The following is a 25411-nucleotide window of genomic DNA, read 5'->3' on the forward strand; positions in this document are numbered from 1 at the left end:
TCGCCCATCATGATGAAAGAATTCGAATACAATGTCCTTGCAAGCCGAGTCGTCTTTGGTTCCGGCAGTGTCAAGAAGCTCCCGGGCGAGATGGAGCGTCTCAAGGTTTCTCGACCACTCCTACTCTCAACGCCTGGAAAGAGCCATTGGACAAATCAGCTCTCCGATCTCATACAAGGCGCTTCCATGACTGCAGCCGGTACCTTTGCGCAGGCAAAGGCACACACGCCAATCCCGGTGACTGAAGAAGCAACAGCCTTGCTCAATTCAATAGCAGCAGACTGCGTGATTTCCATTGGCGGCGGCTCAGTAGTTGGCCTAGGTAAGGCTATCTCTATTCGCACGGGAGTGCCTCATATCAGCATACCCACGACTTATGCCGGCTCTGAAATGACGCCCCACCTCGGCGAAACCCAAGATGGCATCAAGACCACACGATCGGATCCCAAGATTCTGCCTGAAGTTGTTATATATGACGTCGACTTTACAATGACGCTGCCGCTCGCAATCTGTAGTTCATCAGGGATCAATGCAATTGCTCATGCCATAGAGGCTCTCTACGCGAAGAATACCAGCCCCATTATTTCAATGCTTGCGCTGGAAGGTATAAAGGCGCTGGCAGAGTCTCTACCTCAGATCGTTCAGGACTCCAACGCTAAAATCCCGAGGGACAAGGCGCTGTTCGGCTCTTGGCTTTGTGGTGCTGTGCTGGGCAGCTCGTCGATGGGTCTGCACCATAAACTCTGCCATGTCCTTGGAGGATCGATGTTACTCCCTCATGCCGAGACACACACCATCGTTCTGCCACATGCGTTGTCTTATAATGCACCTGTCATCCCTGAGCAGATGGCCAAATTGGCTGCTGTTCTTCCCGGAAGCGGTGGAGATGCCTTGAGTGGTCTAGAGCTGCTAATAGGAAAGTTGCCAGTGCCTCGGACATTAAGAGACTTGGGAATGGAGGAGAGCGATGTTGATAGAGCGACCGAAATAGCCACTCGTAATCAATATCCAAATCCGCGGGCATTGGAGCCGGAATGGATACACGAGCTTATGCGACGGGCTTGGGCAGGGGAAACTGCCAAGGCAGATTTATGCAGTATGTAAATGCCAAACAAGCTCGTGGTTCCTTTGCAAAGAATCTCCCCGCAAGTTCGTAGTCCACTGCGTGGGCAAATAAGCTGACTCGTACCGAAGAGTCTGGCTCACATTCATGCCCAGATACTTTGCCAACGTGAATATTTGTCCCCAAATAAGCCTTAGCGAGGCGACGAAAGTTTTCATAATGAGTGCAATTCGGACTACTTTTCATTGGCTAGAATTGCATCTGGTTGAGCAAAGAAATGTCTACCATTGGTTTGCTGAGATACCCCTCAATGCCCTCCTTTCTCGGTTTATGTGGCCCTCCATGCATAAAGATGAAATTGCATCACTTTATAGTATTATGTGGGTCATAACAACCAACACAAACAGCGTCGAGTATGTCTTCACTGCATTTAATCTTAATAGTTGACTGGAAATTCTCCACCGAGAAAATTGACGCTGACGAAAGACCGAACGAAGTTAAGGAGTTCAATATTAGGAAAAGGGACATAGTTCGCTGGTTTTACAATGCAGGCGACGTGATAACGGTATTGTTCATATGACCGTCGCAACGCTTCTCGGACTAGTCTGAGACTTTATCGAGGAGCCCCTGACTGGAACGTTCCGGAAGAGGTGTCAAACTCAGCATGTGCGAGGGGTCATATCAGCTCCGATCCCATCCGGTCACGGCGAATTCAAGGTTGTCTATCTCGGAACATTCCGCCCCACTCGGCCGCGATGGTAGACGCGGGTTCGAAGGGGGTGGGATATGCTACTCAGCCTGTGCGCCGCCAAAGATCTGGAAACTCGGAAATTATTCCGTAATGCAACAATTGACTCCAATGGAACTTGTCATAGTTCCGCTGCCTGAAGCTTTTGGGTGAAGACTTGAGAGTGCAAATAAGGATAAATCTACTCTCTATGGTCCCGCAAGATGTGAGACGAAATTCCACTATCAGTTCAATCTTTTATCTGGCATTGAGTCTGATATCGTATTGGAGAATCCTTTGGACAATCGCTAAAGTTTCATACATTTTTTAAGGTGGTTCATTTCATAATAACCACTATGGACGCATCCCAGAAACCTCATGTTATTATTATCGGTTCGGGCGCCTCGGGCTGCCTCATCGCCCAAGGCCTAAAGAAGGTGGGTATATTGGCTTCTAGTTTCCTAGTTTCGTTAATATGCTGACTTAAACCTGCAGAGAGGAATCTCGTTTAGCATTCATGATGTAGTGAACCCAGCAAAGCGTCCTCGAAATTGGAGCATGAGCATCTACTGGGCCTTCCCATATTTCGAGAAACTGCTTCCCCAGCATTTGTACGAACGATTGCAGGAGGCACTGGTTAGACCTCATTATTATGCTACCGCCGATGAAAAACTTGTTATTAGCAATATTAAAACAGGTGATATCGTAAAAGAGTTTACCTACCCATACGCGATCAGGACGAATAGAATGGGAATTAGAAAGCTGGCGGTTGAGGGAATTGATGTCGTGGTATGTTATCCCTTTCGTTTTTGGAAAAGAGACACAGTGTCCTCTTTACTGAAGAAGAACGCCTGCTAATTGAGTGCAGTACGACCATGAACTGAGTGGCATCGAATACACCGAAACTGGCGTGATCGCACACTTCGCCGATGGAACCTCCGAGGCCGGAACAACTCTAGTCGGTGCAGATGGGGGAGGCTCATTTGTTCGACGTCAACTACTCGGGTCGCGTGGGGAAGCGCAAAGTTTTCCCGATTACGAGATGGTTAACATGAACGTGAAATATCCTTTGGAACATGCCAAGTATATTGCAGAGCATGTTGCTGGCTACGTCGACTATGGGGTTCATCCAAAGGGCATTTTCATGATGTTGCTCTGTAAGACTACGGTAAATCCTAAGACATGCACGAAATAGCAACTGACCTAATTTCAGACTGCACGGCCCCTGATGCGAATGATTATTCGACGTGGACTTTTCACATTGCATTGACTTTCCCTAGGGGCCTTCTCGAAAAGCCCCTTGAGGGCTTAAGCAATAGCGAGCGCGTCCGTCTACTAAAGACCCTCGCTGACGACATGACTGAACCAAGGCGAACGATCTTGAAGCATTTGCCCGACGACCAGGTGGTACCTTATGATCCTATCAGATATTGGGTACCAACACCATGGGATAACCATGACGGTCGGGTCACACTAGCTGGGGATGCATCGCACGCCATCTCTTTTCGTACGTGTTTTCGGTACCAAAATCCTCATACATCAGACTGACTCCTCAATCATGCAGACCGAGGCCAAGGGTTTAACAATGCTGTCACGGACTGCGCTCACTTCGTCTCAGCTATGGAGAATGTGGCAACAGGAAAAGCAAACCTCGTTGATGCCATAAGTGGCTATGAGAAAGAAGTGATTGAGCGAGGCATTCGCGAGGTAAATCTGTCCAAGGAGCTCACGTTGAGTATCCACGAATGGAATCGCTTTTTAGAGAGTCCAGAAATCAAACACGGCGGCAACGACTTACGGGGGCTTAAGCAGGCTAATGCCACAGGAGAGGCTGTTGTAAGCAGTTGAGCCAGCTCTAATATCAATGTAACAACTCAAGTAAGTTAAGTTTGCAGGTTCAACTTGATTTTGAAGTTGTCCATAAAAAGCTTGCTTAACTCAACTTGATATCCTTGATATATTAGTTAGTCAGTATTAACTAAGTTATTATTATATGGTTATAATACGACATTATTTCCATTTTAGTTGTAACGAGCACTGTAAGATAAGTCTAGTAGATATTAGGCAGCATATTCACACTAACGCAACTATTAACAAAAGCCATAACCTTCTAGCCTTCTATGATTGGCAAATAAATTCCCCTTTATATAGCTTAGTTAAGGACCATGTCCACTGTCTATTGCACCTATAGCTAGCCACTTTTGTGATACACTATCCTTTACATCTTTATTTACTATCTCTTTATCCCTTCTGTATCTCTTGACCTCTCATCAGTTTATATCTCCTTATCTCTTTATATCTCCTATCTTGGAGAGCAAGCCTTTAAATAAGATACTCTACACCTAGCTTAGATAGACTAATCTAACCCTCATCCTAGGTTTGCGATCCACGGTCCGTTCCAACTACTGATTCGGTAGACCCCCTGCCCAGTCGCTTATTATACAGCATACAGGCTAGAAAACAAATTAAATCCGCTAAAGGCTGTTAACCAAGGAGCCGCCAAATAACCATCCGAAGTCCTGGATTAGATCTGGCTCCGACAGGGACGGCGCCCTAGTTAACGGCGATATGTCTATGTCCTGCAAACCGGGAGGTATCACGTTGTCCACACTTTCAAACACATATGATTCCGCCATCCTTATCAGCTCCGTCGTGGCGTCTCTGGCACTTCGAACTTGTTCTCCCAGGGCCTCATTCTGTAAACCAGAATCATCTGTGCCATATGATCCAGGGACCAAGCGGTCGAAAAGTTTGAGACGTCGTGCTAGGCCACGGACGTGCTCTAACCAAAACTGGAAGTGATGTGAAGTCTTGGCTAAAGTGTAAAGAAGGTTTAATGCAACCACGGCATTCTGCTGAGCCTCGAGGTATGTGGTTTGTGTCATTGGTATTCGCTGTTCTCCTAATGACATTGAATCCGGATTTGATGATCCCCGGGAGACGGCCAGAAGGAGTGTACCTAAAGCGGCGATGAGGAAGTGGTTGTACTTGGACTGGTGAAAGCGGAATGACCTTGTCGAGCATTCTAGACAAGATAAGTGCTGAATGGTATCCGCAGCTGCGCCGACGGAAGAAGCCCAAATATCCAATGGTGCTGCAGAACATCGATTGTCACATATAAAAGAGCGAGCGACGATCATATGAAGATGATCCTTCCACAGATGCAGCAATGTGCGAAGCTGTTGATTCTGTAAATCAGTTGCAGCATCATGGGCTAAGAACTGAAAGTCTGTGCTGATTCTTTTGCCCCATTCGTCGAGTCGATATTGAAAGAAGGCAAAATGTTCTTTCCTCTCACTGATCCGGGTGCAGTCGTCACTCTTGTCACTGAGGAGAACATCAATGGCCTGGGTCCCAATCCGGTCAAACTCAATCATAGCCTCCAAATAAGGTGCATCTACCTGATGGAGAGATTATCAGTAAATTGGGAGGCTTCTCGTTAGGGTTAGATACATACTGGACCTGGAAAGGTTGGATCGAGGTGAAGATTTTGCATGGCCACTGTCACACCCAATAAATAGCTGAGAAGGCGATTTAGGAGGAAAGTTGTCCATATGGCGTTGATAGCCTGGGTACGGTCTGCCATGTCGGGGAATGATCGCTCCAAGACAATTTGGCGATTCAGCCCTAGTTCAAGGACTATCCGCGCCACGTTGCCCAAAAATCGCCAGGCAAGGCGCCATTTGCTCTGGTGGATATAGAACAAGCTCTGTGAAAACCTTGCATCAGCTCAGACTGGCAGCAATATAATAGTGACGGTGCGTCTTACCACCAGAGGTAAAAGCATCAGGCCCTTGAGATCCAACTTCGTACTCCATACTATAGCTTCTACCTCTGGTAAAATACTGTGATACAGGCTCAACGCCAAGTCATTACGGCCTTCACCCTCTGCCAAGAGCGCGATCGCTGCCACAATTTTTAAGATGGCAACATCTTTGCTCCCAACATCCACGCCATCATTCGAGGGTGTAAGTTCCGTCAGCCTTGCAGCCCACGTCAGTCTTGCTTGTTGTACTAGGGACGGAAAGTTCAAGAAAGGGTACAAGGTGCCAGCTAGGTTCTGGTAAATATAAACTAGCGAGATGAGGTCGTTGCAGCTTAGGTCAATATGAGTCTGTGTTTCGGTCGGTTGGGGCCTTGTCCCCGCAGCGCGAGGCAAGACGATCGGCCTACTCTCGGATCCCCCGTCTGCCGCCTCTTTGGACAACTCATTGATGATTTGGCCGTGGACAATGGAAAAGGTTGTTTGAGCACGTGGTGAGTCACTGTCATCTGAGATTGGTGGACCAGTGGCGTCGGGCTCAAGCACTTTTAAATTCGTGTCGGCGACGACGATGGAGAAAACAGAACTTGTAGAACCTTGGAATATCGGCAACGGCTGCTTCGGCGGCGTAGATGTAACCTCTCTGGCTTCGCATTGGACTCTTTGGGCCAAGAGAGCCTTTTCCAGCGCCGTGACCCGGTCAATCAGGAGATCCAGCTTTGTCGACATCAAAGTTTGGGATTCACCGGCCGTCTCCCTGCCGCATAGTTAGCTTGCAGGTATTCATCTCGGCTCTCGATTGAAGTATCTTACAGAACTGTTGCTGCAGCGGGAACACGATCGTTCTGGAAGCTTGGTAGACGCGCTGCGCTGTAGCAACAGGCGTTTGGAGTACGGGCAACACAGAAGCCACAAGGAAGTCCACCATCACAGCGAACTTTGGCGGCCCTACATGGATTACAAGCATGTGGTATATACCGGCTTCTCTTTCGTTTGTGTACGCTGTTGGGATTAGTTTGTTCCATGTTGGTTATCACGAGAGTTGCGTGCTCTGACAGCCTCGGAGGAAATGGTTACGGAGACAGAGAAGATGGGTTGGACGGAAGATCAGCCCGGGTATAAATACAGGGCCGCTGCTGGATAGCCGTCCTAGAATGACCACCAAGGGCCTGTTTTTGGCTCGGGAACCATGGCCAACCCCGCAAACTTCCCCATAGTGAACCCGCAGCACCTAGCTGGACCTTCCAGTGAGTCCGCCAGTTCAAACAGACCGCACCACAGCCGCCCCCAACCGATTCCCGCCAAGTACCGGTCCGCTGTTGATCCCAGCGTCCTGCGTTGGTGCTTGTCGAAACCATGGCCGGAAGAGTATATCTCCCACATAATCGGCGTGACCTTGTGGTATTCTCGATAAAACTTCTGGAGCGATAGATTTATTGTTCATGTAGCCAAGGTGAGGCCAACGCAGCTGCAGGTAGTCCAAAAGGAATATTCCATTCTTGCTTGCTCTTGTTGGACCTCCTAGCTAAACTGCAAGGGAGTTTGCTTTCGTGTAGATTTCCACCATTCGCTTTACCTGTTCTTCTTTTTCTATGTTTCAACTCTGGTTTATGCATATCGCATCAATCTAGATGGTTTCCACGCCCATATGCCGCAGATAAAGGAGCGCCTTGTGCAAATTTCGCGTCACTTCTAGTACCCTAAATTTTGGTGAGAAATACCACAAGGTACTTCAGTAACTAAAGAGCTTTATAAAGTTCGCAGACTAAAAAAACGTTTAGAATATTTTCTTTTCAGAATTTAATAATATATATATAAAACAGAGTTTCTGTAGCTTTTTTTTTTTCATAGAAATAAGGACGATTTCCCAGGTCAGTCAGTTATGGAAGTAGTCACGCGGCAGCCTCGTGTATGGAACTGGTGGTGGTGGTGGCCACGGATTCCTGCACGCGGCTCGTCACCGCATAAGCCATCTACTAATGCCGTGGAAATAAAGCTGCGGCTGATGTTTGCACGGGCTCCTCCACAAAGTTGCGCCCATTTCAGGCTGCGGTCACTCGGCTGCATATTGGCCCTCAGCTGGGAGGCTAAGCGGACGATGGATGATGGACGGTTCCAGTCTCACCTGCATGTCCTAAGCAGGGCGGAGTTTAGACGAGCCCAACGGACTGACTGGAAGGTTGCAGGGCACGCAGTCAGCATTGGTACCGTGGAATAAGGCCAGCGTGGTGGCCAGTGATCAAACGACCCTCTTTGTGCTGTTCAAGATGTACATTGGGTCCAGATATAAGTGTATCGCTTCCGTTATCCGAGTCTTCCCAAGACCAGAGCCAGAGTGCCAGCATCTTCTCGACCCAAGGCACTTCATTTGTTCTTGATACAACTTTCTCCGCCCTGCCCACAGGCAACAAAATACGATGACTCTAAATCTAGTCCGTCTCTTCCCTCTGGCGGCTGCCGTTCTTGCTGACACTGGTATCACCACCCGATACTGGGACTGCTGCAAACCGTCGTGCGCTTGGCCTGGCAGGAGTCAGGTATCGGAACCCGTTCGAACCTGCAATAAGAACGACAGATGGCCAAACCCGCTGAACTCTAGCGCCCAGTCGTCTTGCGATGGTGACGACGCGTACACTTGCAGCAACAATGGACCGTGGGTTGTCGACAATAACCTGGCGTATGGATTCGCAGCGGCCAAACTTGCTGGGAAGTCTGAGCAGGATTGGTGCTGTGCTTGCTACGAGTAAGTCCAATCTGTTTGCAGGACGTTGGATGAGGAATACCGCGCTGGCAATGGGAGATGGGAAAATACCGAGGACCAATGGTGGGGATCATCATGGTTTATTTGACCCAACTGACGAAGTTTCCCAACCTAATAGGCTCACCTTCACGTCAACGTCGATCACCGGGAAGCAGATGATAATCCAGGTGACCAACACTGGCGGCGACCTTGAAAACAACCACTTCGATCTCGCCATCCCCGGCGGTGGCGTGGGCATGTTCCCCCAGGGATGTCAATCACAGTTCGATGGCGCGTGGATGGGTGACACATATGGCGGCTACCAGAACAGGAACGATTGTTACAATCTTCCCGAGGGCCAATTCCGCGACGGCTGCTTCTTCCGTTTTGACTGGTTCCAAAACGCCCAGAATCCAACTGTCGAGTTTCATGAGGTGTCTTGTCCGCAGGCCATGATTGACAGGACGCACTGTGGTCGGTGGAGTTACAAAGACTTCGTCGACCAAGGCAAAGACGGGCCATTGGAACGGGTGGGACTAGAATTGTAGAATTGTAGATTACTTTATAGTCTTTTAAAAAGTGCCTTTTGTCAAGAAGGCTCATTGAAATTCAATGACTGAAAAGGCTATATTAATGAGACCAACCCGCAAGACGAGCTGTCAGGGTGAACAGGATGAGAATAGCAGCGTAGCTTTAGCTTATCAAGCGGCAGGAGAAATTTCTTGCCCTTACCTTATAAAGCAAGGAATATAACCGATCTATTAGCAGGAAGAATTTTCCCTTTTTCTTCAAGCTGATGGGATTGCGATTGCGGCGGTCACAGTATACTGAGGAAGTCATCTAACGGGCCCTAACTAAGCTGAACTAAGCTGCATATCCTGGAGCAGATGTCTAAGTGCTCCTGGTGTGCTACAAGCAGCAGCTTAGTAGATATTACAATGGTGCATTTTCGACGACGACGGCGGCGACGGCGACGACGACGATGATGATGATGATGATGAAAACCACAATGCTATAGGAAGGAATGTAAAAAGCAACTCAGGAAACGCTAGTTGGCCTTCCTGACAGCCTTGCTGACAACCTTCCTGACGATATCAGTAGCGAGGATGATTTCTATAGGTACATCTAGCCTACTATCATCGCCGACCTTGCCTAGGTTGAAAGTGCTGTTAAAACACCATACAACGCATTATAGGCTTCACCAAAGAGGGCAAGGAAGCCCAGAATTCATAGGAAAACAACATATACAATTCTTTTCTCTGAAATTGTAGTGCTTCGCTCTTCCGGGCGTTTCATGAATTTTCAGGCCAGTTTGAAGCGGGCACCACGTACTTTCTACAATAGCTAACACCTTACTCATCAGATGCAAGCTGAAGGCATGTAAGCACAGGAGGATGAATGGGACGATTCTTGGCTTCCAGCCTCACTATAATTCAAAGAGTTGTTCGACATGCTGACTTGGAAGCCACATTTTCATTTGACCTCTAAATGCGCAACAATGGCATTGCCCGCATGCACTCAGCCTTCGGGGACCTCGGAGTACGCCGAAGGTATGTGTCTAATGCACGCTGACGCGCCGACTTGAAAGCCACATTTTCATTTTTTGACCTTTGAATGCGCAGCAATGGCATCGCCAGAACTCCAAGCCAAGAAACAATCAAAGGAAATGCATCCTGCGGTCCCACTATCGTCAGGCTGGCGGACTTCAGACCCTGCTGGAGAGGGTATCTCGCCCGATAATTGCTCAACTCTCGACGTATATAAACTAAGCTTGTTTCCGCAGAGGAAAGCATTTTAAGATCATCTCGGACTTATATCTTCACATCTTCGTTGCTTTGGAAGATTAGTGCTGGCTGGTTTATCCGGAAGGCTACAAAGACCAACCGGTACACTACACTGTCAAAGATTACGCACAAACCATCATTGTTCAACTACGACCTCTGAAATTTCGATCCTAACCCACCGTCGACGCCATCCTTATCTGATCAGGATGGCCACAACCCTCCTGAAGATGCTCGCCGTCGCAAGCGTCCTGGTCTCTGCCGAGACTACCTGGAGCGAGAACCTTGTCCTTGCCGACTGCGGCATCGGTCTGGGGCCAAATGGTGGCTCTACATCACGCGAAATGATGTACTACTCTGCTGAGGCTTGGGGCGCACCAAGATACATGAGGAACGTGCCGTGGGATGGCTCATACCCCTGGCGTAACAGCGGCGTGTCTCAAACCCTTCCCAACGGTGATACATGGACCGCATTCATCAACAACGGCGTTGGAGATCCAAAGTTTGCTGGCTGGGCTACTCATACATATGATTCTGTCGCTCTAACGTGCTGGAGTCGGCACTTGGATGGGCTCTTCACACTGGCCGACGGCAAAAAGTGCAGCATGGCGTACATCTGCAATCATCAGCCAGCTCCAAGTCAGCCTCCAAACCCGCCTCCAAACCCGCCTCCAGGCCCAATAGGCGAGAATGCGACTCCTGGTGCCCTTAAATACCAACCTGTAATCGACTTTGACAAATCAGCCTGCTACAACACCGCGGCCATCACCAGTGGCGGGCAGTGCAACGATGGTCTCGAAATCGGCCAAGGTGATTGCCGCCAGTTGGATCGCCTGTACAACAGCAACACATACGTACGCGAAAAGTGCACAAATGACGGCTGGTGCTTCTACCTATACGGTTACTACTTCGAGAAGGATGAGGGAGGCGCTCTGGCGCACGGTCACAAGCACGACTGGGAGCATCTGGCCGTCTGGACGTTCAACAATGAGGCCAAGTTCCTTGGCTGGTCGGCTCATGGAAACTACAAAGTCAACAAACCCAACTCGGTCGAGTGGCAGGGGAACAATCCTAAGTTTGTGGTGGAACGCGATATGGCCACCACCCATGCCTTCCGCAGGGCAGAAGGAAACGAGCCGCCTGAGAATGCATCGGGAAAATGGTATCGCAGTCCGTTGGTCAGTCTAGAGAGGATGGACGGAACACTCAAGGAGAAGATGTTGACTCACGACTGGGGCAACGCTCATCCTGATCTGACTGATGAGCGATTTGATAAGGCCTATTGGTCTACTTGGGAGAGTGCGAAGGCTCTCGACCATGTTGTACCACCCCGGCCAGATCCTTCCCCGCCACCACATCTAGAGTTGTAAGCGTAATGCCAACGTACGGGATACTACGGTGGGGGAGTAAATGTGACGACTAGCCTTATAGTGCACCACATATAGGGGCATTAAAGAATTGATTACTTTTAAAGTTATAGCTAATACTGCCCCAGAAATAGACGTTGAATTTCTCTTTTCCCTAAGGCTTATTTAGGTCTTTGTCTGTAATAATCTTCTTCTGGCCGTAAGTCTCTTTGTGGCCATTATGAAATTTCCTATTAAACGACTTGACTATTGCAAAACCACGGGCACAAGACCGGAAGATCTCCCAGATAGACTTGATATTCTTTGTGGGAACAGTGCACACTTAGACCCTAGATGGGCCCCTTGACCTCTGGTAGCTGGGCTAAACACTTGATCGCCTTCGATTCCACAGCGAGCGGCGTAGACGAGAGAGGCTCTAGGGGCTCCAAAAAGAGTGATCTATCACAACAGTAGACTTCTGGAGATTGATATTTGAGCCTCTTAGATTCATTTATGAGATAAGAAGCTAGAAGATGAGCTGTATGATGATTGTATCAACTCTTCTGTGACATTTTCGCTTTTAGTAAGCCCTGGGAATTTCTCAACGACGCTACAACAATCTTCTGGGCAATGGGCATACCACAGGGAATACATGACAGTTGAGGCTGGTTCATCAGATCTCATCCAGCGGCGGTCAGTGTTTCGATGGTAAGTCAAAGATGCCTCAAGATTATCAAGTGGGGGAAATGTCCTCCAACCGACAGGCCAGTGAGAGTAACTGCATTGTGGCGGCTTCCGTCGTACGGGAACAAGAGACGACATTTCAACATCTAGAATGACGGATCCCATATATGCTTAGCTCATACATATAAAGAAACATTCAAAGACCATATTGATGGTGACGTATGTGAGAGTTGCTTGCGGAGTAATCTTATAGTAGGACATGGGAGACACTCTGGGGAGGAAACGTGTCTGCTTATCACTGAGGAGGAATAGTCACCTTGAACCGGAATTTCCACCAAAGAGGTAGATATGGTTGAGTGCCGCCTCGCATTCAAAGCCATTGGCATCATGGAGCTATATAATAGCTCGCTACAGTCGCAAAGGGGCTTTGTGCCATTTCATTGAAAACTCCATCATTTTTCATCATGCTATGTATTGCCTCGAATATACCAGTATGTATACAGGGATCTGCCTCCAATCAAGCCACGAGAACAGAGTTTTGCTTTGCTATATACACCTGAAAATAGATACCGGTCTGTTCCATTCGTAACATCTGAGCTCATATACCACTTTCGTCCAAATCCTTCACCTCCAATTTCCCATTCTTATTTTTGGCCTCGGGGCGCTTAACACTGGACCGAGTAGCCGTGGGCGGTGCCAAATCCACCCCAGCAAATACCAGTTGGCGAGCCACGAGGGATGCCGAAGCTGAAGCCATCGTTGCAGCCGCCCAACCAGATACGGAGATCGCACGAGGTGTCCGTTGCGAGGATGCTGTTGTAGCCGAATGGCAGGACCGAGTTGGTGAGCACGCATCCGACACCGCCAGAGACACATTGGCTGAACTGGCTTCCTGAAAAAGAGCACCCTCCCTGCTCGAAGAAGTTGCCCCCCCAGCTGCACGCTCTCTTCTCTAGAGAGGCATGCTCGGCGCCTGCAGTCGAGTTGGTTCCTTGGGAGGCGAGCGAGAGGGCGAGCGAGTCCTCGCTGCAAGGAACGGGCACGGCAAGTTGGAAACCTCTGTCCGACTCGGTGGCAAGTACGGTGCTTGCGCAACCGAGAGCGAAGAAGAGAGTTGACTTGAGGGAAAGCATTGTTGCCGAAGTATGAAGCGTGGTGAGTTGATGTTGTAGAGTGAAGTAGTGAATTGAGAAGCTGGCTTGGCAGTTGTAATGTTAAAGAAGATCTGTAACGTGAAGAGATCAGCCCTTATATACATGGAGAACTATATGGGTAGGTGCCCGGAAGTTGCAAGTTATTATGGAGAATATCATATTATATTATCCTGACCCAATCGGCAGTTGAAAGATGCACTACAGAGGATAGTAGTATAGTAAAGCTGAATGACAAGGTCGTAGGTAAGCAGAGGTATTTTTGCCTATAGTCTAATTATGGTTAGACTATGAGCAAGGTTATAGTTGTGTTTTATTGTATTGAGAGATAATCCATAATAATGGAACCATCAGCTCCGAGACTCGAAGAACGGTATTCGGAAAGTAATCCCGCCAATTGGGCTGTTGAATAATCCACACCGCTGTTTATCTGCCGTTTTTTCTTATATGCCTTCCTATTATGTATGTATATTTCAAAGGAGAAGACTGTCAGATGCTGACAAGCGAGTTGGAGCGGGCCAATCTGGTTGAATCAATTCACTTCTTCCCCCACTCAACCTATCGTGTACATTTAGTTAACTGCGTATTCCACCTTAGACTTACCACTTTTTCTTTTTATACCCTAGACTTCTGATAAACTATTAACCCATATTCTATTGGCAGACTATTAGTTACTTACTTTTCATAACAGCAGAATGTGGGTTAATTTCACCAAGCTACATACAGACTTTACTGAGCTCATTGTGACTTGGTAGAATACGCTTATTTTTGTGCTTACGAGGTTAGTCTATAGGCGTACTTAACACCATGTGCTCCCCTCAGCAGCCAATCATTATGGTCTTACTTTGTCCAGAGATATAGGTGATTAGGTGAAATTAATAGATGATTAGGTTAGATTTCTAGGTGATGAGGTTAGATTTACAGGTGATTAGGGTAGACTTACAGGTGGTTAGGTCAACAATGAAATCAGCTGTTCTTTGGTGGTCTGAGCTGACTGCATGTTGAGGACTTTCTGACGACCTAATAGTAGGAAAGTCTAATCACTTTGGAATACACATCCGCCATAACGGAACCTCGGCATTAATACCTATAGTGTGATGGGACGTCGGCATTAGGATTATTTCCGTCGCGAACTTCTCTGACTGCATGAAAGTAAGCACCACACCTCGCAGCTGGTAAGGACAGTACCGAGGTAATATTGAGTATGCACATCAGTTGTGCCTTTATGTGGGCCAAGGGCACTTATTCCAGGATATCTACTCCGTAGTCTCTTATATCTCGCTTATCCTTTTATATAGTCCTGTGGTCTCTGCTTTGGCCGGGAAAATCATTTCTTCCTTTGGGCCTAACCAAGTAAGCCAGAGTATCTTCTTTTCCTCCTTGCTGTTTATCTGCTCTTTCGTAAGTCCGCACTCTGCCAGAGAAAAAATGGAATATAAGGCGGCTTGGTAAGGAGAGGGAAGGCAATGCACCAACAACCTTATACAAATATGAGTTATACATCTTTGAGTGAGCTTCTGCTTTCACATAAACTGTCGGAAGTGCCAAATTTCGTAACGCAGATTGGTGGTCTCTGAAACTGAATCTTGAGACTCCAAACTTAGTGTCTTGAGCCGCGAAAATGAAAGAGGTTCAACTCAGGACAAGACCTTGACGGGACCCCGGATTCCCCTCTACCTATGGTCGTATGTGGAAGAATAGGAGGCTGGAAGCGTATATGACATGACGATTACCCGTCAAGATGGAGAAAATCAAAAACATGCAACAACCAGTGTTACCTGATGGTCACCCACTCAACAGCATGTAATATGCTGGTTAGAGGCTCATCTATATGGGAGCAGATGGGAGATATAACACATCACAAACCACTTGGCGATGTGATCTAGCACATGTGTGTTTTGTAAAAGGAGCGTTGAGCTTATAGTCGCTTACTATTATTGACCGACCTACCTAGTAGGCTCCAAAGTGAACAAAAGGAACCCATCCAATAAAGTCGCCTGGTGATACGCTTTTCCTTACTTTCTTGAGAGCATAATGAAACGCTTCAGGCACCTCCCCTGCTCCGCCACTCCCCTCGAGCAGGCGGCTGTAGAATTCCTTGGAAAAGAGACGGCAGCTTTCGTCATCCGCCTTCCACATGTTTCCGATAGCATGCCTAAACCCAGCTAGCTGAAAGCTGCTGACCACGTGAAGACCTTCATCGGCCAAGTTCATGACAGAGTTGTTGGCCGTGTGGCAGGCGCCGAGGTACGCTAGATAGGCATTTTGGACCTTCATGGATGAGACCTCTCGAACAGATAACCCAGCGGCTCGAGGTTCGTTGGGCTTGTTGGAGGAATCGCCCATGTCCCCAAGTAGCAGAACATGGCTCTCCAGCGGATTCCTCGGATCTGACAAGCCATGGCATGCAAAGTGAATAACGCGCAGCACGCCCTCATCGCAGTGCTGGTGAAGCTGCTGCAAAACCCTCCCCTTTGCCGGCCTATCAAGGAACTCGACGTCTACTTTCTTGTCGGCAATATCGTGGATGCATCGGAGCTCTTCCTCGACGTTTGGCAAAGAGGGATGGCCGGGTGTATCCGGCATGCTGATGAGCTCAATCCGCAGCCGCGACTTGCCCTCGTCTGGGTTTGCGACCTGTCGTGCGTACCAGAGCGCCTTGATAGTGGCTATATACGACGAACTAACAAGACTGAGGATGTTCTTAGACTTGGATGGATGTTTTCCTGCCGCGTGAAAAGGTGCTTTGCTCAGAGGCCCTGTGCCAATCCACCAGATGTGCTTCACCGCCTCCTGCTTCGATTCAAGGCCGAGTACTCGACAGATTGGCTCGACGGTGGTGTCCCAGAGCCATAGCAGTATCTTTGATAGCGTCTTGTTGTCGCCGCCACGTGTTGCAATGCTTGTCCTCGCAAAAGCGACATTGGCGTCGTTCATCTTCTTTGTAATGTCTTCGTACTTCAGCTCCGGCAGCGGCAGGTGTCGAATGAAGGAGCTCGTGACGATGAGTGCATCGCAGCGCAGCTCAGTTGGACTCACAACCACAATGGCCCCATTTCCGGCGAGGCTCATCATGTCTACCTCAGTCAAAGGCAAGAGGAATCTATCATAGCCGTCGAGCTTTCTGATCTCTTTGATTAGAGCTTCGAAAGATTGGTATGAATCTCGAAGGCTTTCACGTTCTACAGCCTTTTCATTCACAGAGTCCCATTGCTCGGCCAAGGCAAAATTGGCCCCGCTGGGATCCTCTAGAGTGGGCGACTTGTCGCTGATTTTCTCTCGAAGATTGTCAAATCTCTCATAGAGGTCCGGGTGAGCCATCTTCAGTGACGATATATCACTTCGAAGATCGATTGCAAAACTCATAATCATGCCACGACCCAGCTCAAGGAGCCGAAGGGCTTCGTATGCAGGGTATCCCGCTTCTAGAGCGTATGAAGCAGCCTGTGCAGCAAGACCAGAAAACTGGGAAATCATGTGCTGCTGGTCGTCTCTCTGAAGCGACCGGGGACTCACCAAGGGCAATAGATTCAGTGCGGTCGTTAGACAACTCGTAGCCATGGCCCAGTTTTTCGTGAGAGCATAAAGTTCACCACCGCTACGAGCTCCATGGATCCGATCGAGTGGGCGAGAGAGCTGATAGTTTGCTGTTTCAACGTATAGACTGGTGGCCTCCTCAAGGTCCTGTAGCATGTACAAGCGATAATATCTCGACACCAATGCGGCTCCTGTGTGGTATATTATCCGCGCTCTATAGACGCTGTCCTCAGGTAGAGCATTCAGAGCATCTTTATAATGCTTGATGGCCGCGTCGAGATCGTCGATATTGAGACGATGATGGCGGGATTCGATAGATTGAAATAAAAAATCCATTAGCTGCGTATTTTGGGTTTGCGGTGTTGCATCACGGATGCGGACGGCTTCTATGTTGTTTTTGGCTTCGTATCTTGCGCGGAGCTGGTTTCCGAGATTGAACACATAGAGAGGATAATGGACATCTGTCTCCGGCGTAAGCGCAAGGGCGAGCTCCGTCCATTGAATGGACTGATCAATATGCTCCGTATTGTTTGATAGATCAAACTTTTGGTGAAAACACGCTCCAAGACCACTGCATATAATTCGTGCATCATGCTCTGTCAGGTCTGTCTCGGTAGCCTGCATGGCAAGCCGAATGGCCGAATCCAAATCTTCCTCGTTCCTACTCCTCTCATAACGAGAACGATACTTGTTCGCCACGTTACTAAGTCTGATTCCGAACAGTTCATCTTCTTCGCCTGTATCGTTTAGCACCCTCTGCGCATACATGATTGACTGTTGGAGGTCAGCTATGGCCCCCGTAAGCTCGTATCTGTCCTGGAGCCGAATGGACATGATATTCCTCGCGGCAGTGAGATCTTCTGCTCGGCGGAGCTCTTTAATCATCTCCTGTCCCCAAAATATGGACTGATCGAGATGTTCCGGTTTGCCCGTTCGTGCATAAAGGTCGTGCAGTAAATTACCCAGCACTCGAGCACAACAGCTTCGGTGGGGGGCACCTGGAGGTGTCACGGCGATGCCTTGCTTAGCCCACTCAATCCCCTTCGTGAGAGCACTAGACGTCCTTGTTTCGAGATACCTGAAGTTGTGCAGTTCCGCTAGGTGGTAGATAACCTCTTTGGTATCTTCGTCATCCTGTGGAAACGTAGATTGAGCTTCCTCACAAAGTTGAATGGCGCATTCAAGGTCATCCGACTTTTCTCTCCGTCTATAGCGTACTTGATATGCATCCGCTAACAAATGTAGCATGACTGCACGATCTGTTTGTATTTGACTCTTGCGAATCAAGATGTTATCAAGCTGCCAATGAGTAGACGCTATAACGCGGGCCAAGTCGACTTCAATCTCGTCTCCTCCTCCAATGTTAGGGTCTGGATGTTTACACGAGGCATGCATCTGTTGCATTGCCGCGATGCTTCTACTAAGAGAGGCCATAAATTCATGTTGCCTTTGAGGTGGTAGGTCTTTTATATTCTGTCCCCAGTCAACGTCATCGTTGGTGACAGCCTCGCATCTCTCATATGTCGACATTCTGCGACGTTACTTATGGAGCTTCTAAAAAAGGGAAAGCAAAGTCAGCCCTGCTTACATGTAGTGATGCCTCCACTGATGAAGAATACCTATCAAGGAAATGATTAGATAGCAAACGCTCATGCGAAAACTTTCTTGGCTTTTACAAACCCCAGAAACGCCTTTAGGATAGACTTGGCGATTTCAACTCGTGTAGCTAATAGTGCGGCGGAAAATAGCTATGGGTTGAAGAAATGAGTTGCCTTATATATATATAGGGGTGGGCGTATTTATGATTTAAATAGGTTTATGTCTGTTTTTGGTATCTGAAATCACTTGCTCTGTATGATCAGCTCCATGGCTTAGTCGTTATAAGTGGCAATCGCTCACACCAGACCCAATTCCCTGGGGGCCAACTTAGTACCTATTCAGATTGGGGCGGAAATACTGCTCAGGCATTACTATACTCTGCATATATGTGGGTACATTGTAAGATATGTGCTCTCCAATGATCGGATATCTCTTTTTGCCCCATCTTGTAGTTTACAGCCTCTTTGAGTACTCATGGGCTGCCTGTGAGTTACTACCCCAAAAGGTCTGGAGATAATATATATGTTCAATAATGAAGATATCATTGGATGCCTTTCTTAATTTGCATGCCAGTTGCAGTCTCGAAAGGGTGTAGTTGACGCCTAATTGCGGAGAATCTCGATGCGAATCAGGCAGCTTTGTTGTCTACAGCGCAGACAGCTGGCCCAAGTAACCGACCTGGAAGGCATATTGGCTTAATTGAGGCCCCATGTACTCGAAAGTGTATGAACATAGTTTTTATTAGTGATATCTCATTTTGAAACATTCTGTTCCAAAACACTTTCTTTGGTCAACATAATAGTTTTTACCCTCCATCGCTTAGAGCTGCACTGCTACAGGATTGTCACCGAAGAGAAATTTGATTCGCTCTCGTTGTTATTTCTAAACTGCATTGCCGCTAGATTGCCACCGAAGAGAAATTTGATTCGCACTCGTTGTATTCCGCCCCCATCTGACACTAAGCGATCCTTGCAACGCAAACAATGATTTTGTTTCATTAGGCATCTACGCTTCATTGGGGGAATTGTTATCCTGATATTGGGTTGTCAGTTGTGGCGGGAATCGAGAAACTCGATATATATACCAATCCTCTATCCTGCTTTCATAAAGTAAAGACAAGGGGTTATTTCCTCCAAAATGACTCGAACTATCATACTCGACTATATTAACGGCATCTCCGTGGAAAACGCCCGCTTAGGGCGCCTTGTCTTAAACATTCGCCACCCACACCAGGATTATTATGATCCTTCATCAAGTACTGCTGCCTCGTCAGTAACAAAGATCAAATCCTATGAAAACTTCCGCGATGGCCTCAATTCCACCTCTCTTGTCGCTAAACTCGCTGCATTCTTGAACGCAGGGTTCACGTATAAGCACAAAGGTACCAAGGATATCTCAGCTGTAGATGTTACAACCACATCGCTGCATAATTCCGGTACCTGGTTTGAGGAAGCCTGCGTCGACGCAAAAGCCCGACAATGGATGGAAAGGGCAATAAAGAGAGGTCGTTCCATATACCTGATTGTGGGCCACTGTGTACTCACAGACGCTCAATCGAACTTTACGCAGTGCAAGGACTTTACTACTTCGGCGAACCCTCTAATCCCCGCACTGTCAGTCCCTGGGAGCCTCGTAGATATTCGTGCAGAGGCATCCCAGCAAAATATATACAACGAGAAGCTTAGTGTGCACTTTCCCGGCCAAGTCGTCTGTGCGGTACAATACCGCAAGCTGGTGTTTAGCTGGTTTTCTTGCAAAACGCTTGGGAATGCACAATTGGAGCCTGACAATAGATGGATTGTAGGAGCAGCATTTCGAGGTGAAGATGGTGTTGGCGAGAAATACGTTCTCGAAGTGGCACTTAATGATGATGAGAATAATGAAGAGGGTGATTCTGAAGGATCTGAAGAATCTGAGGAAAGTGAAGATGAATAATTAATCAATATGCTAATATATAAAAATGCTATTATAATCTGACTTAAAGTAGATATATTCCCAAGTAAAATCACAGTCATTAATTGTGTTTAAAGTACTAAACTATTGAAAACTATAGCTAAGGTTATTTGCTATAGTATATATTAGGTAATTTAGTATGGTAGATGCCCGTCTTACGCTACATAATCATAATTAGTCGTTATAGTCCTGTTGCCATGGCGGATTCCTGGGATATTACTATATGTAGCAGAAAGGTTGTTGAATCAGGGCTTAAACAGTGGTAAGCGTCTTAGCTCGCGGTCGCTTATATGTAACCACTAAAACGGAACTATGCGCCTCCAGATTTAGACAGGAGTCTTAAAATGCAAAGAATGAATAGAGGATATCAAACTTTATAAAAGAGCCTAACAGGACCCCGAATTCTCCTTTACCTATGGTTATATGTGACTGATGATACGTCAGTGCTGGCTATAAACCTATAGCAGATATGAATTGCTTGAATCTCTGTCGGTACTAAGACTCAGTATGGATATATATTTCCCGGCTGTTCAATTCATAATGTTGCCCTTTGAAGAAGATTTGTCTAGTTTATCTGGTGAGTGCTCCAAGCGCTGTTACTGAGTAGATCTTTGTGGCTGATGACGGTTTGCCTTGTCAACTTATCAAACTGTTGTACTACAGATTCTAACACATACAACCATAGGTAGAGGACAATTCAAGATCCCGTCAAGCTCTTTTCCCGAGTTCAATGACTTGCATTTTCGGCGCCCTAGGCTTCTGTTTTCGGAGTTATGTGATTATGTTCTTAGCAGATATTGAACCAGCGCTGGGGCTATAATACGTACAGGTCATATATAGCCCACCGCCGTAATCATCGGGAAAAATACCGTTTCGCTTAGTACGGGCATACTAGGGGAGGCTTGGCTACTAAAGCCACTCCCCTACCCATTACTCGGGCAGTTATTAATGAAGTGTCAGGATGGTGTGTACTCCGGTAACACTTGATTCGCCTGCTTTTCTCTCATCAGTCCCGCTGCGACAGTGACCAAAGGACTCAATGTCTTGGATGCAACTACAGAAGCCAGTTTGTGAGTTGATTGGAGCTCGAAACACGAATTGCCGAATGCTAATGTCTTTCTAGGCTCTCTAGCTCCGTCATCATGCAGCAAAGGTTACGGCCGCTATTGCCTCGGCCCGCTAGGGTCTTTCCAGACCTCTACGCTGATGGGGAAATACTACCCGCAAGGCATTCAACCCCAGTATAGGTAGGTAGTCTGCGTCATGTCGTGGCTTGCGGTACGCAGCTGAGCAGACACACTGCACCGGCGCTAGGCTTTGTCTGTGTTTGGCTTACACGGCTGATTGGCTTGTCATGCGTATATAACATGTATTAAATCAAGGCTCAGCCCTTCTTCGACAGGCCTTTCGTTCGCCATGGGCGAGACATGTACGTTTGCTTAAAATTGATCCACAGTTAGGTCAATTGGTGGTGTGAAAGATGCCCGACATGTTCTGCTGGTGATTTAGCCTAAATACAAGTGTTGATGCTCTGTACTCCTTACTCTGCACACGTAGCTGAAAAAACTGCTTGGCTCCCCATTGACTACCCCCTGTGGCGATCTATTTATTCAATCCCAAGTGCCGGGCTTATCGTGCGGTTAAATCTGATCTGATAGCCCTCGACCATTACCGACTTTCGGCGCTTGTTCTAATGTGTTATAGTCGTATGGAAAGCCTAAACGGCTGGCTATATTGACGCTATGTGACGAAGGAAGGATTCCACTTGTAAGCTAAATATGGGCTTCCCCGCTTGATGGTCTGCCACATAATGAAACCCTCCCGGAGAATTGTGGCTGGCTGAAGATGCGTATTGCATGGACATAATGAAACCCTCCTGGAGGATGTGGCTGGCTGAGGATGCAGATTGCATGGATGGGGTTATCAGAAAGGCCAGTGGGGGTTGGCTTGCCAACGAGGTGAGCTGACCTCAACAGCTGGTATAAACTGGCTATGTATCGTCTCGTGTAAGTGTTGGCCAGACCATGTCAAGCCTCGGGATCAGTCTACTATATACTCAAACATGTCGACATACGATAAGGCATCTCGCCTGCGAACTAATCTGCACACGGCAGATGGCTACTATGACCAGGGCCTAGCAGTTTCCCAGGCTGTCATCAATTCAAGCTTTGGAAAGCTTTATGACAGGTATCCTGCTATGCAAACCATGTCTTATGACGCCGGCATTGCCCAGATGGAGGGAGAGATGTTACCCTCGCGTCTAATTATTCCTAAAGCTGAGATGAATCTTGCTAAAATTATTCATCAGTTGCGGTGAGTATTTATGATAAAATGAAAATGATAATTAAGGCAACATTTGATTTTTAAAACTTGTGATTTCTTTATGTTGAATTTTTATAAAAAAGTGTTGTATATATTTACTTTATAAACGCTTTTTTACATATTTGGTTAACATCTTTTTTGACGCATTTTCAGATTCAAAACGGGCACCTTGACCGTAGCAAACAACCCCAACCCCATCAAACTGGACAAGTTCGTCATCGGTGTGATCTGCGACCTGGACATGCAGTTTGTCAAGGAACGGCCTGATGAAACGCCCGAGGAAAAACGCCAACGCGAGTTCATTGAAAAGGAATTCAGAGTTCCTGGCGATTACCGGCTGGAGAGACTGTACTCTAAATTTACTTGTGAGTGTGACGCGTAGTCGCGCTGTAGGGGGCGGTCCTGACTTTGGTTGTAGCCGCACAATGGAACCACTTCGACCTATACGGCTCCCAGTACTATGACGCAGATGGCAATCCCATGACCTATGAACAGTGGCAGAAGAAGGATCCCACGGCGGCTGCGGCGTTTGGTATCATGTTGAGCATGTACGGCACGGATATGGAGGCACAGGGCCTATCCACCCTGGGACTTAAGATTACCCTACCCGATCTACGTGGGTGACACAGCTGAGCTGATCCTGGAGATAACTAACTTGATTGCTAGCTCCGGAAACTAAGCCCACTTTCAGTATGACCTCTTGCTCCAGGGCTCCAAGTCTCTGACCGGCTTGTCTGATTCTAACCATGACATGATAGTACCCACGGACATGGTTCACCAAATCTACCCCTACCGCGACGAACAGGGCAACTCGGAATACGGCGACAGCCCCAAGGGAGACAGGAACTGCCTCCTCTATCTCGAGGTCGTCAAAAGGGCAGACGGAACCGACGGCCAGCTCCCGGATGCGAAGCAGGTCGGGTACAGCGGCAACTTCTGCTACCCGTCCCTGAGCTCGACCCCCGGAGTCGACGGAACCTTTCTCCTGGGCGGCCCGCTGTTCATGGGCCGGTACCTGCTACCGCAGCTCCAGATGCTCAACGAGGCCTCGTCCATATACGTTGACAAAAACACCTACGGCGGCGGCAGCGGCGGATGGGCTTTTCCGATGACCATTGGACGCGATCCCAGATATGCCAACTACGAGAATGCCGCGTATGCCTTCAAACAGTCCGGCGATGGCCTGAAATGGGTGTACGAAAAGAACGTTGACAAATCCACACCCGTGAAGGAACGTACCGGTGGCGGCGAGTGGTGGAGCTCTGACCATTGGAGTATGTTCCCTGAAAAACCTGACATGTACACCGAATCATTGGTCCACGCTGAGTCTATACTGACAATCGTAGGCAAGGCTACGACGACGGTAACCTGGCAACCCGGGTCTGATCTATGCGTCACGTTCAAGGGGCACTACGAGTATTATCGTGGCATTACATTTGCCAAGAACAAACAGTTGACCAATCCGTCAACATGGAGCAAGTGAGGCCTCAACCCCACCTGGTCTCTCTTTACGTGGCATGTGGAATTCTGACTTTTTTTCTTCTTCTTCCTTGCAGGGAAGACTATACGGGAGACTGGAATCTCGACATACGAATGGTCGTTGAGAACGGCGTCTTGAAGCTAAAGCTAGAATCCGCAGAGGACTTGGGCTTCGTGGTGACGGGCGACGCAAAGACGTCAGATAATCTGGGAAAGTACAGAAACAATAAAGAAACGCTACGTGACGATATCAAGAAGCGTATCCTTCCCAGACTTGAGGTATTGCGCAATAGTCTCCGAGACGGCTTTCAGGGAGACCACCAGTTTGTCTTTCCCGGCACCGGTCAGCTAGAGTTCCAGGACGTCACGTTCAACAATGAGGGCGACATCATTGCCAGCGTGGTTTGGAAAGAGTGAGTAGATATACATGGTTACTTCTGGCAGTTGTGCGGTCAGCAGGCTAACGAAATGGAATGGAAACAGGGTGGATGGGCCGGTTATTGTCAAGCCGCCGCCTAAGACGAGCAGCGCCAACTACTCTGCCGGCTTCCAGGATCCGATAGAGCCTCACATTTGGGAGACTACTTTTCGAAAGACGGAATGTGAGATGGGGGGAGAAGAGGAGACTTGAGGGTGGCGAAAGATGAGTTGGATGCTGGCAAGCGGATAGAATGGAAAAAGGACTGTTCTGAGCGTGTGTAGGGCATGGATCGTCCACTGAAGTTGTTTCGCTTGGAACTATGTAGCAGCGAGTTTTTTGGCAGATACCTTGAGTGATGATTCCTGAGCGACAATATGCAAGACGCAATGGTAGCTGAAATCCAGTATGCGTCGGTGTCGTATCAATAGTGGTGTGATGTGACAATGACTAGAACTTGCATAGAGCAACTCGCTATCAATATCCTCGGAGGAATATCCTCATAAAGATACCCTCGCATCAACACCCTCGTACTGACTGGCGATTGGCCCTCATCAGGCCGTCTGTGGCCCAACTCGAAGACGAGATGTGTTTGATGGTTGCCCAATGAGGGGTGTTTTGATGATGGTTCGGGAAGACGGACCACATCATGGAGATCACTTGATGTATAACGGCTCGCACGCCAAGGCGTGTCTCAAAGTAAGGGGTACAAATAGCCCCCCCGCCGACTGTCTCCTGTCGAGGCCTTGCGAGTTCTGAGAGCAAAGGATTCTCGGCCATCTTTGATTTTGCTCTTACGAGCACAACGCCATTGACAGTGCTTCTGCTTCAAACGTAGCCATCATGGT

General features: G+C 48.0%; 9 protein-coding genes across 9 annotated transcripts; 6 read left to right on the forward strand and 3 right to left on the reverse strand.

Moving 5' to 3' along the window:
• Nucleotides 1-9: 9 nt before the first annotated feature.
• Triagg1_567 (uncharacterized protein) lies at nucleotides 10-1104 on the forward strand (the record flags this gene model as incomplete). Its single annotated transcript, XM_062900673.1, has 1 exon — nucleotides 10-1104. One exon carries the CDS (start codon nucleotides 10-12, stop codon nucleotides 1102-1104), a length of 1095 nt encoding a protein of 364 aa, XP_062760917.1.
• Nucleotides 1105-2146: 1042 nt separating this feature from the next.
• Triagg1_569 (uncharacterized protein) lies at nucleotides 2147-3727 on the forward strand (the record flags this gene model as incomplete). The annotated part of the gene is made up of 6 exons (XM_062900685.1): nucleotides 2147-2227; nucleotides 2286-2579; nucleotides 2659-2947; nucleotides 3004-3297; nucleotides 3355-3626; nucleotides 3686-3727. 6 exons carry the CDS (start codon nucleotides 2147-2149, stop codon nucleotides 3725-3727), a joined length of 1272 nt encoding a protein of 423 aa, XP_062760919.1.
• Nucleotides 3728-4264: 537 nt separating this feature from the next.
• Nucleotides 4265-6578, reverse strand: Triagg1_570 (uncharacterized protein; the record flags this gene model as incomplete). The annotated part of the gene is made up of 5 exons (XM_062900696.1): nucleotides 4265-5191; nucleotides 5248-5499; nucleotides 5560-6310; nucleotides 6367-6423; nucleotides 6532-6578. 5 exons carry the CDS (start codon nucleotides 6576-6578, stop codon nucleotides 4265-4267), a joined length of 2034 nt encoding a protein of 677 aa, XP_062760920.1.
• A 1392-nt stretch (nucleotides 6579-7970) lies between these two features.
• Triagg1_571 (CAZyme family GH45) lies at nucleotides 7971-8841 on the forward strand (the record flags this gene model as incomplete). Its single annotated transcript, XM_062900707.1, has 2 exons — nucleotides 7971-8296; nucleotides 8433-8841. 2 exons carry the CDS (start codon nucleotides 7971-7973, stop codon nucleotides 8839-8841), a joined length of 735 nt encoding a protein of 244 aa, XP_062760921.1.
• Nucleotides 8842-10283: 1442 nt separating this feature from the next.
• Nucleotides 10284-11444, forward strand: Triagg1_572 (uncharacterized protein; the record flags this gene model as incomplete). The annotated part of the gene is made up of 1 exon (XM_062900718.1): nucleotides 10284-11444. The coding sequence occupies one exon, from the start codon at nucleotides 10284-10286 to the stop codon at nucleotides 11442-11444; it is 1161 nt and encodes a 386-aa protein (XP_062760922.1).
• Nucleotides 11445-12769: 1325 nt separating this feature from the next.
• On the reverse strand, nucleotides 12770-13237 carry Triagg1_573 (uncharacterized protein; the record flags this gene model as incomplete). Its single annotated transcript, XM_062900729.1, has 1 exon — nucleotides 12770-13237. The coding sequence occupies one exon, from the start codon at nucleotides 13235-13237 to the stop codon at nucleotides 12770-12772; it is 468 nt and encodes a 155-aa protein (XP_062760923.1).
• A 1968-nt stretch (nucleotides 13238-15205) lies between these two features.
• Nucleotides 15206-18322, reverse strand: Triagg1_574 (uncharacterized protein; the record flags this gene model as incomplete). The annotated part of the gene is made up of 1 exon (XM_062900740.1): nucleotides 15206-18322. The coding sequence occupies one exon, from the start codon at nucleotides 18320-18322 to the stop codon at nucleotides 15206-15208; it is 3117 nt and encodes a 1038-aa protein (XP_062760924.1).
• Nucleotides 18323-19528: 1206 nt separating this feature from the next.
• Triagg1_575 (uncharacterized protein) lies at nucleotides 19529-20326 on the forward strand (the record flags this gene model as incomplete). Its single annotated transcript, XM_062900751.1, has 1 exon — nucleotides 19529-20326. One exon carries the CDS (start codon nucleotides 19529-19531, stop codon nucleotides 20324-20326), a length of 798 nt encoding a protein of 265 aa, XP_062760925.1.
• A 2080-nt stretch (nucleotides 20327-22406) lies between these two features.
• Nucleotides 22407-24776, forward strand: Triagg1_576 (uncharacterized protein; the record flags this gene model as incomplete). Its single annotated transcript, XM_062900762.1, has 8 exons — nucleotides 22407-22657; nucleotides 22820-23031; nucleotides 23085-23282; nucleotides 23333-23356; nucleotides 23425-23940; nucleotides 24013-24145; nucleotides 24223-24558; nucleotides 24629-24776. 8 exons carry the CDS (start codon nucleotides 22407-22409, stop codon nucleotides 24774-24776), a joined length of 1818 nt encoding a protein of 605 aa, XP_062760926.1.
• Between the last annotated feature and the right edge of the window lie 635 nt (nucleotides 24777-25411).

The sequence above is a fragment of the Trichoderma aggressivum genome (assembly GCF_033847375.1).
Source record: "Trichoderma aggressivum f. europaeum strain CBS 100526 chromosome Unknown scaffold_001, whole genome shotgun sequence".
NCBI classification, from domain to species: Eukaryota; Fungi; Ascomycota; class Sordariomycetes; order Hypocreales; family Hypocreaceae; genus Trichoderma; species Trichoderma aggressivum.